Source organism: Asterias amurensis, chromosome 2 (assembly GCF_032118995.1).
Source record: "Asterias amurensis chromosome 2, ASM3211899v1".
In the NCBI taxonomy this organism is placed as follows: domain Eukaryota; kingdom Metazoa; phylum Echinodermata; class Asteroidea; order Forcipulatida; family Asteriidae; genus Asterias; species Asterias amurensis.
Window position 1 is genome coordinate 12,831,961 of NC_092649.1, and position 14,532 is coordinate 12,846,492.

A 14,532-nucleotide genomic window follows, 5' to 3' on the forward strand; every position below is an offset into this window, starting at 1 on the left:
CCACCATATTTTTGAGACAATAGTTTATTTGTCACCATGTTTCACAGAAGGGTCATACATTAGCTTGTTTTTTGTCATCATAATGCTAACTATAGACCCATTGCGTAACGCGCAGCACACTTGCACGCGGGGTCAAATTGTGCACAAAAGAATGGTACAAGTGTTTATGCACCAATGCGCGAGTAAATATTTGGCTATCTTTTGTGCATGTCTTGACCCCCAAAGAGACGCGCCTGCAAGTGTGCTGCGTGTTGTGCAATTGGTCTAGAAGGCAAAATTAAAGAAATACATACAATAATTTTCATATTGGAAAGTTTCAGCTGATAACAGTGTCTTCTTGGTGAAAAACAGCAAAACAACTGTCACAGTATTTTCCAAAGAACATCAAACCCATCCATGTTTAGTGAGGTGACAGCGGGTACCAACTGTTGCTGGCAACTGTGTGTCAATGGTACTGTTCATTAACAGCAGCAGCTAGCCACCAAACCTGTCATTACCACCGGCTCATCACACTGTGTAATCTAGTTATAGTGTCTGTCTCATTTGCAACAATTTTGCTTTCATCACTCGAAAAGCTCTCTGCAAAACTTGTCGATGTTCATTCTGCATGAACGTCAGAAAAATGGTCCCAGCAAACATTTGCACACTTGCAAGGATCAAAGAGCCAACTAACAAAAAAGCAAAAATGTTGAAATCCAATTGATGGTAAAGACTAATGTGCATAATAACTTGCGCAGGTAGCCAAGCAATGACAAATGCAGACATATGGACAATGAAATAGATGGTTGTTTTGCGGTGTGGGTTTCTTTGCAACCGATTGTTGCCGAAGGGTGGGTTGTGGAAGTTTTGACCCTGCTGATTCTGATTGAGACGTTGGCGCATTCGCATGTCCTGTTGCACTCTTCGTTGCTGCTTTCGAACTATGTGTATAAGAGCAACGATGAAGCAAAAGGTGATTATGAAGCTCGGGAAGAGAGTTGAGTTCATGATGATGACTGACAAATGAAAATAAGAGTCTCGCATTAAAAGTTGAACAGTTGCTTTCTCTCCGACGTCGTTATTCTGCACCATGGCATACAAGAAAAACCAGCATGACAAGGCCAGACACCACATCAAAGCAACAACAACCGCACACGTTCGTTTTGTTACCAGACGAAGGTACTGCATCGGGCGTGAAACTTTGAAATATCTATCTGCTGCTATTGCAACTGAGTTGAAGACGTAGCAGATGATCACTGAATGTATACTGCAATAAAATAAGACCAGGTCTAAGATGGAGTATTCTTGGTCAGGGTTAAGGAGCTTGGTGATGGACCAGAAGCTTGTCAATCCAGTTCCAATCTCAGATGAGCTGAGGCTTGCAAGTAAAACGTTAGACACACTATGGAGCGTGCTGCTGATCACTATGGACATCACGATCCATAGATGAATAAGAATAGTCACAGAGATGATGGTACTGGATGCAATGAGGACCAGTGGGTGTGAAGTTCCACTGTTGTTAAAATGATCGCTGAGGGTCAAAGTTGAAAACTTTGAAATCTCTGTTGTCTGATCCATATTGTACTACAAAGTTGAAAGAGGAAGTGTTCATTTGATAATCAGTACATGCTCTGGAAGATTGTTCTTTGACACAGTTTGTAATGAATTACGGTTGTTCGTCGTAGTCTCAATATGTGAATTTAATCTTGCTGCTTTTTGTTGACTGACTCCAGTTCGCTGTTTTCCTTCCTCTTATAAATGAACTGTTTTCCATCAAGACACGAGTTCCATCACCCCACCGGACATCGTAGATTACAAAACGGCTTTAAAAGGCTTAAGTAGATTCCAGCCCTTTATACAATTTATTTCCACTAACAGGTTCTCTCTGTCCTCCCTTACGGCTGACTTGAGAAATTGTAGCAACCTTGCGCAAGCTTCCTCTAAGTACATTGTGAATCAATATTACAGAGAGGGGGACTGGACCTTTTCCTTGAAAGCTTTGTAAATTGGATTCCTGATTGAGATGGAACCATTATTTTATTACTTTATCATTTTTGACTGAGCAAACTGCAGTTACCCAATCAGTGGAATAGTCATGATTGAGAGAAGACGTTTATCAACTTTGGGTAGTCATCTTTCCTTTCCCCCCCCCCCCCCCCACTACATTTAAATTACTGTATTACTTCCTGTTTCTTCCATATTTTTTTCTTTTTCTCAAAAAATTCACCACCAAAACCAAAATGTATCATCCCTTTTGAACATCTTTTCAATAGAATCATCCTCAGATAAAACTAGGTTGCAACTTGTGAACACTAGAATTAGAATCGCAAGACGATAACATGGCTTCAAGAACTTAATGTCATACTATTAATGAAGTGTTATACACTTCATTCCCAGTGTACCTTAAGGGCACATAAAAACTTACTTGGTAACCGGCCATGGAGAGCTGTTAATAGTATAAACCACTAATAGAAACGGCTGACTCTGATTTTCTGAAGTAATGTATTTTTTGAGGAAGAGGTAATTTCTCACTCAATTACTAAATGTCTTCAGACCTAATGCCATTTTAGGCATCTGAAAACACAGTTGTACAACAAGGGTGCTTTTTCTTTCATTAATCTAGTGCTACTTGGATTACCAGTTAAATCAGAATTTTCACAAATGTTTTATTTCATGTATGTTTTGGGATACACAATGTGATAATACTGGTCTTTGATAACTACCAAAGGTGTCCAGTGCCTTTAAGCTCACAGAGACCACGGCTGACTCACAATCCAACAAATTCAGAAGGAGTTTGAAATGACAAATATTCCCATCTTATCAATTGAACTTTCAACTTGTACAAACCTTTCACATGATTTGCTGTTCATATGGTTTGGGCAACATTTCCAGTTCAGCAAATGAAATAATGAGGATGTGTTCATTTGATAATCAGTACATGCGCCGGAAGATTTTTATTTATTTTTTATACAGTACTGAATTATGGCTGTTCTTTGTAGCCTCAATATGTTAGCATAATAAAGACACAATATAAAGCACCCCACTGGACGTTGTAGATTGCAAAACGGCTTTTAAAGACCCAACTTATTTCAATCCTCTATACAATTTATTTCAACTGAGCGGTTTCATTCTGCCCTCCTTTACGGTCAACTTCAGACATTGTAACAGTATCGAGTTGGCTTCTAAAGTACATTGAGAGTCAGTATTACAAAGCAACAGGACATTTTCTTGAAGCTCTGTTTAAATTTGGTTCACATTTGTGGTGAAGCAAATATTCTGTTTGTTATAATTTAAAAAAATAAACCAAATATTGTGGTTTTTGGCTCATTTTATGGAAAGCCTCATTTTATGGAAAGCTTATAACCAAAGCTTCTCAACCCTCATCAAGAGTACACCATCTTAGAGCTAGACATATATTACTGCAGTATACATTCAGTGATTATCTGCTACGTCTTCAACTCAGTTAAAATAGCAGCAGATAGATATTTCAAAGTTTCACGCCCGATGCAATACCTGCGTCTGACTCTGGTAACAAAACGAAGGTGTGCGGTTGTTGTCGCTTTGATGTGGTGTCTGGCCTTGTCATGCTGGATTTTCTTGTATGCCATGGTGCAGAATAAAGACGTCGGAGAGAAAGCAACTGTTCAAACTTTACTGCGAGACTTTTCTTATTCTTACATGTCAATCATCATCATAAACATGAGTCTATTACTGTGCATCATAACCACCTTTTGCTTCATCTATATCAGCTGGGTCAAAACTTCCAAACCCACCCATTGATATCAATCGTTTGCTACGAAGCCAACACCTCAAGACAACGATTTGTTTCATTGCCCATATGTCTGCTTTTGTCATTGCTTGGCTTCCTGCTCACATTACTATACACATTGGTATCTACATGTACCATCAATTTGATATCAATAAATTTGGCGCTTGTTTCAGTTGGTTCTTGAGTCTTCCCAGGTCAAAATTCCAGTTGAACCTAGTTAACTGGTGTCAACTGGTTCAACTGGATAGTGACCAAACTCGTCCATTTTCCATAGTTTGGACTAGGTTTTACTGTGTTCAACCAGGTTGAAATTATAAACCAGTTGGTTTCTGTCCATTTTCCATATTAAACCAACTGGTTTTAACCGTGTTTAACTAGTTTATCAACTGGTTTCAACTAGTTCCAGTTAAACCCAGTTTAACTAGGTTCAACTGGAATTTTGACCTGGGTTGCTAGTGTGCAAATGTTTGCTGGGTAATTTTTCTGACGTTCATGCAGAGGGAACATCGACAAGTTTTGCAAAAAGATTTTTGGATGATGAAAGCAAAATACACTAAGGTTTTTAGCAAATGAAACAGACACAAAGGTCACTAACAGTGTGATGAGCCGGTCTTTACTGTATGGTAATGACTGGTTTGGTGACGTGCTGCTGTTAAGGGACCGACCTCACCTTTTTCTTTGAATTTTGTGCACTATAATGAAACTTGATACACAGCTTATGATCACATATTTCATATCAGTTTCTTCTATGAGGTCATTCAGACACAGTGCTTAAGTCCATTTTGAGCAGTTTTAACTCATTTGGTTTTCACTTAGTGTGTCTGAACGCTCATAGTTTGAAAGCATGGTGTGTGCAGAGAATAAAACAATTATATCTGGTTCATATACATGTAGTCCTCACAGATGAACGATGACCCAATTTGTGTTGAGTAACATGCCATTAATTGTGAAAGTGGTCATCACTTTAATTGTATACGCTTGCAGTGGATGTTGTTGTGTTCACTCATGGCACTGCTGTGTGACCTCTTTAAAGCAAAGTGATTTTATTTTTTTGGGGCTGCTTGTAACGCTAAAATTGTAGTATCTTGGCTCTTGGCTGAACATTACCTAAAGGGCAAATCAAACATACATGTGTAGCGTTCATGTTGCTTCCTTTTGAGGGCGCCTCCTTTTTTCTCTCACTTTTTTTAATGATAAAAACAAGGATACATTTGAACAATCTCAGACCTCCAAAAAAGTATCAGGTGGCTATTTTTAAAAAAAAAGGGAGGCCCTCCTTTTTTAAATAAGAATATGCAGGACGCTAGACATGGTTTTCATATTTGGCCTAAGCCAAAGGTCATAGTTTGAAGTATGGCTGGTGCTTGTTGGGGGTTGACGTTAGGAAATCTGTGTCAAACTTTCGGTTTTGTAATTGGGGTAAAAATCTGCTCTGCAAACTATTTTTCATTGTCATGTTTTTAGCTGTAAGAAATTATTTACAAAGAACTACCTCTTGACACCTGCATTTCAATTGCTCTAGTGCATTTATTCTCCTCACCAAAAGTTTCATGAGAGCACCATCATCTGGCACACATTTAAGTATAAAGATTACAAACTTCCTAGGAGCTAGTTTCTCATGATATAACTAATATAAATATAATATTTTTAATGTTTGTTATTCAAACCTCGAGCTCACCATTTTTCATTATACCCCTACCCTCTCCCCTTTATAACCAACAATTGGTCAATTCAACGAGCAGTAACAAAAATATCACTCAACACTTGCCTTTTAATTTGAACGCTTGCTGATTATAAAGTTCATACGGGTTTCATTCCTTTCCAGCAAGATATCCAATAGAGGCATGATACGTCATTGAGGCAACGGAGGGGATTGCCTACATGCCTCCTGGTCATTGCCTTGGTGCCCTTGAAATGCTCCAGGGTAGAACGTTACAATTTCCTCATAGGGTCAAAAAGAAAATGCCTTGGTGCCCTTGCCCTTCCAAAAAACGAAGAACTACTGTCATTTAATTAGCAATTGGTAGACATACAGTATTGAGAATTTGTTAGCAGACAATTGCAATACTTTTATTTACAAATTTCTATGTACATAATCAGTCAGGTTTTTTGTGAAATTAACTTCAAATGATAAGGATTCATGCGTGAGTCATTAAACAAATATTGAACGTATAATTAAGGGTGCATTTGATTAGCTACCCTGCGTTGAAATGTCATATCATTATTCAACAGTTACTCTTTCCTCTAAGTGTACTTTAAAGGCACTGGACACTATTGGTAATTTATTGGTAATTTTGTTATGAGAAATAAAGAGCTGCTGTTAGTATAAAACATTGTGAGAAACCGCTTCCTTCTGAAGAAACATAGTTTGTGAGAAAAAGGGTATTTCCCAATCAAATGAAAAAGGACTTCAACTGAAACCATTTATTATACTTTGATGACCAATTCAGCCCCGATGTTCACGGGTTTAATGCTTTATGCGAACTTTGAGATACACTAGATAAAAGTTTGGTCTTTGACAATTACCAAACGGGTCCACTGTCCAGTGCCTTCAAGTTGACTAGGAGGCTCATTCATAATCTAACAATTTTGAAGAGTTCAAAGTGGCAAATTTGATTCCATTTTGTTTGACTTTTCAGCTTTCAACTTCCACAAACTTTTAAAAAATTCATGCTGCACCCCCCCCCCCCCCCCCAAAAAAAAGGTTTAGTTTCACATCTGTCTGATAGGCCAGTATGTTAAAAAAAAATTATGAAATAAAATATTGGGAATTATGGTCGTTATCAGTCATTATTTTGTCAAACCTCACAGAAAAGACCTGCCCTCATTCAATTTGAGTTTGATTGCCTTTACTGCTCCTCTTAAAACTTGCCGATGTTTTTTTTGCGTGAAAGCTAGAAATACAGTCCCCAGTAGCCACTGGACAATTGCCAACATACTAAAGCCACCAAAGAGGGGAAGGTATACCTGGATGTCAACCTGAGCAAAGACGGTGATGTGAAGGGTCAAATACATTGGCAGCAATGACAGAACGAAAGCTGAAAAATTACTGATGAAGTAAACAGTGGTTTTACGCTTTGAATTGCTTTGATTTGTTATGAATCTTGTATTGGGGAGGTTTCCTTCTGAGTGATGTGTGCTGGCTCGCAGGTGACTTAGAACTAGCATTTCTTGCTTGACTTTACACTGCTGTTTCCTGGCGATGTGTAAAAGGGCTATTGTAAAGCAGGCAATGGTTGTCATCAGTGGAAGAAGCGTAATGTTTATGACGATGAAGTTTGTGTGTGCAAATGAATCATCATCCAGGATGCGCTCGAGGGAGGCAGTGGTTGTGCTGAGTGTGTCCTGCAACAAAGCAAACATCAGAATTCCAGATCCCACAGACAGTCCCCAAATCAGCGCCACAATCGTGGCACCGGTCTGTTTAGTCACCAGTCGGATGTACTTCATTGGCCGTGAGACTTTAAAGTAGCGGTCCGCCACCACGGCGCAGGAGTTCACAAAATAGCTGACAATGACGAAATGTAAAGATCCAGCAAATACAGTCAGATTCCACACTGGGCGTTCAGCAGACCAATTAAAAAATGCACTGGATGCCGATATCAATATTATGCCCAGCAGTATATCAGATACAGCTAGACTGGCAAGTAGAACATCTGAGACACTGTGGAGTTTCTTACTGAAGGCCACCGATGCAACTATCCACAGATGAATCAGGACTGTGACACCTCCTATGATCTTAGAAGCAATTTGTATAAGCTGGAGTATTTCTGTATCTTCTGGAGTCTGGGTTGGTAGCAATGAAGCAACAGTTATTTGATCCATGATGAAATTCAGAAGTTGACGCAGTATGCTAGCTTGTTGTTGATGGTAGGGTCATACCATAGAGGAAGGTCATACAAAGAGCAGCCCATGTACACATCAGTGTCTTTATATCTCCATGGACAGTGCAGATCAACATCTTTCAGAAGTTATGTCATCTTGGCATGCCCATGATGAACCTTGAATAGCAACTGAACATTTCACGCAGAGTTAAGAAGCCAAGTCTTCTATCCAAAAGGTACTTCACTCAACTAAGCCTAGTGTAATTTGCATATTGGACCACTATGGGCATCCAGGCTGCTGGGCAAGTCAAGAGTCCTTTGAGTCTGGGACACAGTGGTGCCTTCGCTGCGGTCTTTGAGCTCAGGACAAAGAGGCCAGAACTAATTTAACCATAGAGTGAGGACATTAATAGTCATACTTTGACCAATTAGAGGATCAGCTTATGAGGGGGATAAAAGGAGGGACATAAAGAGATGGACATAAAGAGAGTAGTAGGTCAACTAAAAGGAATCAAACAATGGAGTACACATAATTAAGCTTAATTGGACTTCAGAGGGCATGAGTCTATGTACCCACACACCATTCACATCTAACTCTTGAATGGCTGTTATTTGCTGGACCATTTTCCCAAAACCTTTCAATTCTGCATTAACATATGAAGGTAATTCAACTGTCCTACCCAAAAGTTGAACCATTGAATGATGTACTTGGTTAATCCATGGTTAATCCTCTTATCATGGTCTATTTTAAGACTGCTGACACTGAGCAGGGGCCAATTTCATGGAGCTGCTTAAGCAAAAAATTTGCTTAAGCACAAAATAGCACGCTTATTTTATACATGTTACTGGCCAAAATGTCATGCCATATACATTGCTTATGACTAGTATTTAGCTGTTGTTTACTAAGCATAACAATTGAGTGGAGTCTTGGCCGGTAATCTGTTTTTACTAAGCAATGAATTTTTTGCTTAAGCAAAATTTTTTGCTTAAGCAGCTCTATGAAATTGGGCCCTGAAGAGGCAAATAGAGTCCAAGTTAAGCTGGTGTACAAACTAGTATTCATTCAATATTCCATGCATAAACAATGTACTCCAAATGTCCAAGACAGTGCACTGTTTTGTGGTGTACATTGCTTTACATACTATCATTATAGTCTTGGTGCAAGATTTTGTTGTTCATAAAAACTCAACAATTTTTACAAAATTCTAAAAAATAATAAAAAGTTTTTAAAAAAGGATGCAGCCCTATAAAAGGATGCGGGCGGGGACGATCAACTGGTATTTTTTTTTATTTGGCCTTAATTGTCCTCCATAGAAATCAATTTCCATTGAATGCAATTATGGCTTTTAGTGAATGCAAAATTTACAAGCATCAATGCCATTAGTGTCAGACAAGGAGAGCAATGAAATATGACGGGTTCAAAGACACAAGTAATGACATGAATGAGTGTGAGTTCAGATATGTGTGCTGATGGGAAACTAAACGTGCATTAGGTTTATCGCGAAAAGCAAAATATCAAGAGAGGGCGCAGTTGAACCCGCACAAAGGTATAGGCGTTGCATGCGCGAGTCGTAGAAACTGCATAGAAAAACCCGCCCCATATTCCTTCCCACAATGCAATGCGTTTCTGAATCGCGATAAACCTTATTCAGGCATGTCGGGGCAGCAGCCAAAATGAGGTAAACATTATTTGAGGGGCAAAGAGGGGTTGTGGGGGCACCTCTGGCCGATTAAAACTTCAATTTCTGTTTACATTTTTCTTAAATAAAAAAGCTATGGCCCTTTTTTGTATTGACTTCAAAGAAGTATCTGAATCTGAAGTGGATGGAAAAGCAATCATACAATACATTGACTTCATGAAAGAAAGAAAAAAATCTTAAAGTTACTGCTTAAATGGGGGCGGGGGTAGCCTGGGGGGAAACAGTGACATCATTTAGGGTGGCAACATTCCCTTGTGTCCCCCTACCCCCTCCGGTTACAGTTCAATTCAATTCAAAAGCTTTAATCATCCTTAAAAGACAATTTCATCAGTTGGCCCAGCTCCATATAAAAACAATACACCACTGGTCTAGGGTGTACAATGCTGTGAAATCTCCATGCTGTAATTATCTACCCTAAACATGTTTTAAAGACACTGGACACTATTGGTAATTGTCAAAGACCAGTCTTCTCACTGCTTGGTTTATCTCAACATATGCATAAAATAAAAAGCCTGTGAAAATTTGAGCTCAGTTGGTCGTTGGAAGTTGCGAGTTAATAAGGAAAAAACACCCTTGACACACGAAGTTGTGTCCTTTCATCATACACTTGTATGCTTGATTTCGAGACTTCAACGTTGTATTCTGGAGGTCTTGAAATCTTCTTCGTGGAAAAATTGCTTCTTTCTCGCAAACTGTGGGCAAGTAGCCTTACCTCACAATGTTTTATACTATCAGCAGCTCCCCATTACGATCGTTACCAAGTAAGGTTTGATGCTAATTATTTTGGGTAATTACCAATAGTGTCCTTACCACTGCCTTTAAGGCCCAAGTGGTCATTGATGTGTACTGCCATTATGTGACAGCTTACTCAGCAACAGAGGGCAGTATTTAGTCAGTGCAATAATAAAGTATAATTAGGTGTCAGTCGGAGCTCGGAGTCCCCTTTTATTATTAGCAAAACTGTAACATTTAAAAGTGTAGTCTGCTAGAGCAGTAATTGTATTTAAATTTTGTTCTCAAAAAAGTTCTTGATGCAAGTCAACCTTTGATGAATGTTAATAAACTATGATAAGTATTATCTGTAGCTCCCTTAGGAAACCTGTTACCAAGAGTGCTTGCTATGTGAGCCAGAAGAATTCAATGGGTGATAACCCCTACTCTTCCACCAAAAGTGTTCTGGGTTCGTTTACGTATTGCAAACCCCAGTACATGGGACCTATTGCTAAAATGTCCCATCAAAGGGACAATTCAATTATGGTAAAACATCTTGCTCATAGGACTTAAGTGGCACGACCCGGACTCAAACTCACACTGTGCTGGTCAGGAACATGAGCTTGAGTCTGGTGCTCTTAATTAAAAGATTATTTTTACTTTGTTCATATTCATTGTATTGACTTTTGTGCCACGTTCTTTCTCTGAAAAATATTATTAGCTGTTGCAAACTGCCTACCAACCAAAAGGACCTTTGATATAAATGAAGGAAGAAGAAAAATAGTTTGGCCTGGCATTTCGACCCATAGCAGAGTCTTTCTCAATCAAGGCTTAAAGAATGTTTCTTTCTTTTGTCTTGTTGCAGGTTCCAGCCATGACCCTGACTGCCAACATAGTATGGTCAGCTAACCAGTTTCTCCTGAAGAGTCTGTCTCCACACATTTCCCGGTTTCTTGATAAGAAGTCTCAGCAGTCTGTGGTTCTTGGCACCCAGACCTACCTGCAGCAGAAAAGCCAGAGCCTTGTCAGGTAAGACAATGTCCAACAAGAGGATGGGTAAAGCCCGCTTCATACTTCCTGCAAATGCAAATGCGATACAAATTTTGACATTAACAATTAATGTGCAACAGTTGCACTGTGTTCAACTCCTGTGAAACTTTTGCTGCGAGAAAAAAAAAAAATTGTGACGTCAAAATTTGTATCGCATTCGCATTCAAAGGAGGTCTTGAAGTTGTGGATGGGTGGTTCAAGAGAAAATCGGAAAATCTAAATACAGTTTTTAAAAAAAGGAAGAGGAAAACAAAACAAAATACCTAGCTGGCCTGGATCGTCAATTTCATTCCTGATTAAACTACAAAAAAAAGGTGTTTGTTTAAGCCAGGAAAGCTACTGAAGTGAGAGACAAGGTTATATTGTGAATGAAGCCATTCAATATTTTAAAACTTAAAATTGGGCTGGGTGGGTGGTTCAAAACAATTTCACACCAAAAATTCAAAATATTTGCTGGATTTGTAAAACCTACAAGTCCAAAGTAAACCAATTGTTAAAAGAAAAGTGGCAAGATATAACCAAAGTACATGACAAGATTGTTCTTATGGGCGACCAACACAAATGTATAAAAATAAATCAATGTACCTATAACAAAGGCTTCAACAAAAAAAGACAATGAAGAAGAACTTTTTTGATTTGAGATTTGTATTTTGAAAGAATGGTTTGTAACAAAATTGTGCAACAATTTACAATAAAAAGAGCAAACTATCCAGAACTTGTGAACTTCAAACTGTCTGTTTGTTTATCAGGGAGGTGCAAGTATACTACATGCAGGTGTGTTCATGGATGATAAAGATGGAGTCCAGTCTGACATCGGCAAATACAGTCATGGAGGATCTCACACATAAATGCAATCTCTTCATTCATGTAAGTTTGTTTTCTCTTGCAATCCAAGGCTGGCTCACACTATGAGGAATAGGGGGTATTACAAGCTACGTTAAGTTGCGAACTTTGCCACCAATCATCGTGTGTTGCCGCCAAATGCCGCTGACTAATTTGTTAGCTACCTGTTTCAAAAAGTACAGACAAAAACGCTAAAAATTGTACAACAATTAAGAGACAGATACAAATATAAATGTTAATACCAAATCATTCACTTTTTGATTTATTTCAGGGTCTGCTGTTTGCTTTCAATATCAGCAACCTAGTGCGTACTGTGATGAACCTCCATGCACACATGAACAAACCCATGACCAAGACGGCTGTCTTGGCTCTATGTCGACTCATTGAAATGCTCAAGGTAAGCGCATTGTGCATAGTGGGAATTACTTGACTACTTGTATGGAAAGGTTTGCGGTAACACCATGTAACGACTATCTCTAATGAGTTGGGGTGGTTCTGAAAAGAACCGTTGGTTTCAACTGGACGTTTCGATCAGTATGCTCTGATCGTCTTCTGGAGAAAGCTGGACTCTGATGCTGCATGCTGCTTAAGTACTGTGAAAAGAACCAATGGTTTCAACTCAACGTTTCGATCAGTATGCTCTGATCGTCTTCTGGAGAAAGCTGGACTCTGATGCTGCATGCTGCTTAAGTACTGTGGAGGCGGATTAGCTTGGGTATGCACGAAGGCGGGAAGTAGAGGCAGGAAATGGAGCTTGGTGATGCGTGGTGAAACTTGATCCTCCTGTGGAGCCTTGGGGAAGTGTGTGGGGGGGGTGTGCTCACTGAACTGTGTCAGTAGGATCAAGCACGGGGGACAGTGAGGGTGTGGGGCCTAGGGGACTTACAGATAGTCATTATATATGGTGTTACCGCAAACCTTTCCATATCGTATTTCCACCTTGCAAAGTTTCAAATTCTACTTGACTACGTGTGTATGACATCTCAAGCTCAAACAACGCAAAAACTCTTTTCAAAGAGAGTCAAAGAGAGGGTATACTTTTGGTATTTAATCCATAAAAAACGTACTTGGTAAAGAGCACTGCAGCTGTTGATAATGTCAGAGTTTGAGTGTAATAATAATAACCAATTGTAATGTGCTGAGTGTTCAAGCCTCATTAAAAACCAAAAACAAAACGGGCACAACATAAGTTTTTCGAAAACCTGTGACAAAGAAGGAAAACACATGAAGAAATATTTGAATTTTGTGGTACAAAGACATGAGCTATATCAATTGGTAGAGAGTTCCCAGAAAAAAACATGCCACTCCATGAGTGTCGAGACTTGGGTTCAATGAGGAGAAGTCATTGAACTGGATTGAAGATTCCTTGACGGAGTGTAATTTTGAAGTAGTTCTGAGATATAGTGGGGAGCCTTGCCGTTAAGTGCTTTAAGCTTGAGTACTTGAGTTTGAGTATTTGAGCACGAAAACTTGGGTGTAAGTGCCTGAGCAGGGGTATTTAGGTATGAGTTCTTGAGAATGAATACTTGAGTATGAGTTCTTGAGAATGAATACTTGAGTATGAGTTGTTGATCATGAGTATGAGCACTCGAGTATAGTACCCGAGTATGAAAACCTTAGTATGGTTATTTGAGTTTGAGTACATGCACTTGGGTATGAGTATTTAAGTATGAGTACTTAAGTATGAGTTTGAATTTTAAAGTACTTCAGTTTTAGTGCTTTATTGGAAGAAACAAACATTGTGAAGATCACAGATTTACATCAAACTTACATGGTCTAATGATGATGATAGTGGAAAACATCCCTTGAGATTATCCTGTCTGAAATGTCATATTTGATGCGAAATAAATAACCTAACTTTGCGTTAGGAGTTTATCGCTCTGTGAGCCTTTCATTCATTTTCATTTTGGCATCGATGCAATGCAAAATTTGTAATCAGTTTATCACTATTCTCCCGTGACCCAGACGGCCGATCGATCTCAAACTTCTACAAGTTTGTCAGTTAATACATATGGTGGATTACATAAAGTGCTTACACTGCCAGCAACTGTTTTGTTAGCACAAATCAATTCTGTAATGTTCCTTTAAGTGTGAGTACCTAAGAATGAACTTAAGTGTTAGTACCTAAGATGATTAATTGAGTCAGCCATCAACAGTATAGTACCTAAACTGTTAAGAATGTTTCTAATGCTTTACTTGTGAATGTTATTTTGGGCAGTCCATTGAGCACACATTCCACAGGAGGACCATGCTAGTAGCTGAATCCATCACTCATATCATCCAGCACCTACAGTTTACAGCATTGGCACTCGTCAATGGCGCCAAGGTTGGTTTATATTTCTAACACCCATTCTGCAAATTAAACATGTGACCCGCTATGTGAAAATGAACAGATGTCGCCCAATGCATTATTAAGTAATGGACATTTTAATGTGAAGAGAAAAAAAAATACTTTTTAAGATCAATATTTGTATGTTTACCTTTAGAACACTTACCTTTAGGCAATAAAGCTATGAATACATGTACAGCAATTTTGTGATCGGCTAATTTGTATCATTTTGCGCGAAATGGTAGTTTAAAACATCACTTGTAATTCGTTTTTCAGAAAAAAAAGATGTATTGGCTAATTTCAAACGGAAGTAACTCCGCAACGTGA

At 38.8% G+C, this 14,532-nt stretch overlaps 2 protein-coding genes across 2 annotated transcripts in view; one reads left to right on the forward strand and one right to left on the reverse strand.

Moving 5' to 3' along the window:
* Positions 1–14,532, forward strand: part of LOC139954188 (WASH complex subunit 4-like) — a 78,640-nt gene that overhangs the window by 31,918 nt on the left and 32,190 nt on the right. Inside the window, exons 13-16 of the mRNA XM_071953890.1 lie at positions 10,849–11,012; positions 11,783–11,900; positions 12,148–12,273; positions 14,095–14,202. Of these exons, the coding sequence (XP_071809991.1) occupies positions 10,849–11,012; positions 11,783–11,900; positions 12,148–12,273; positions 14,095–14,202 (516 nt within the window). The remainder of the gene's footprint in view (positions 1–10,848; positions 11,013–11,782; positions 11,901–12,147; positions 12,274–14,094; positions 14,203–14,532) is intronic.
* On the reverse strand, positions 6,442–7,761 carry LOC139933880 (5-hydroxytryptamine receptor 2C-like). Its single transcript, XM_071928119.1, has one exon. The coding sequence runs from the start codon at positions 7,571–7,573 to the stop codon at positions 6,554–6,556; it is 1,020 nt and encodes a 339-aa protein (XP_071784220.1). The 5' UTR covers positions 7,574–7,761; the 3' UTR covers positions 6,442–6,553.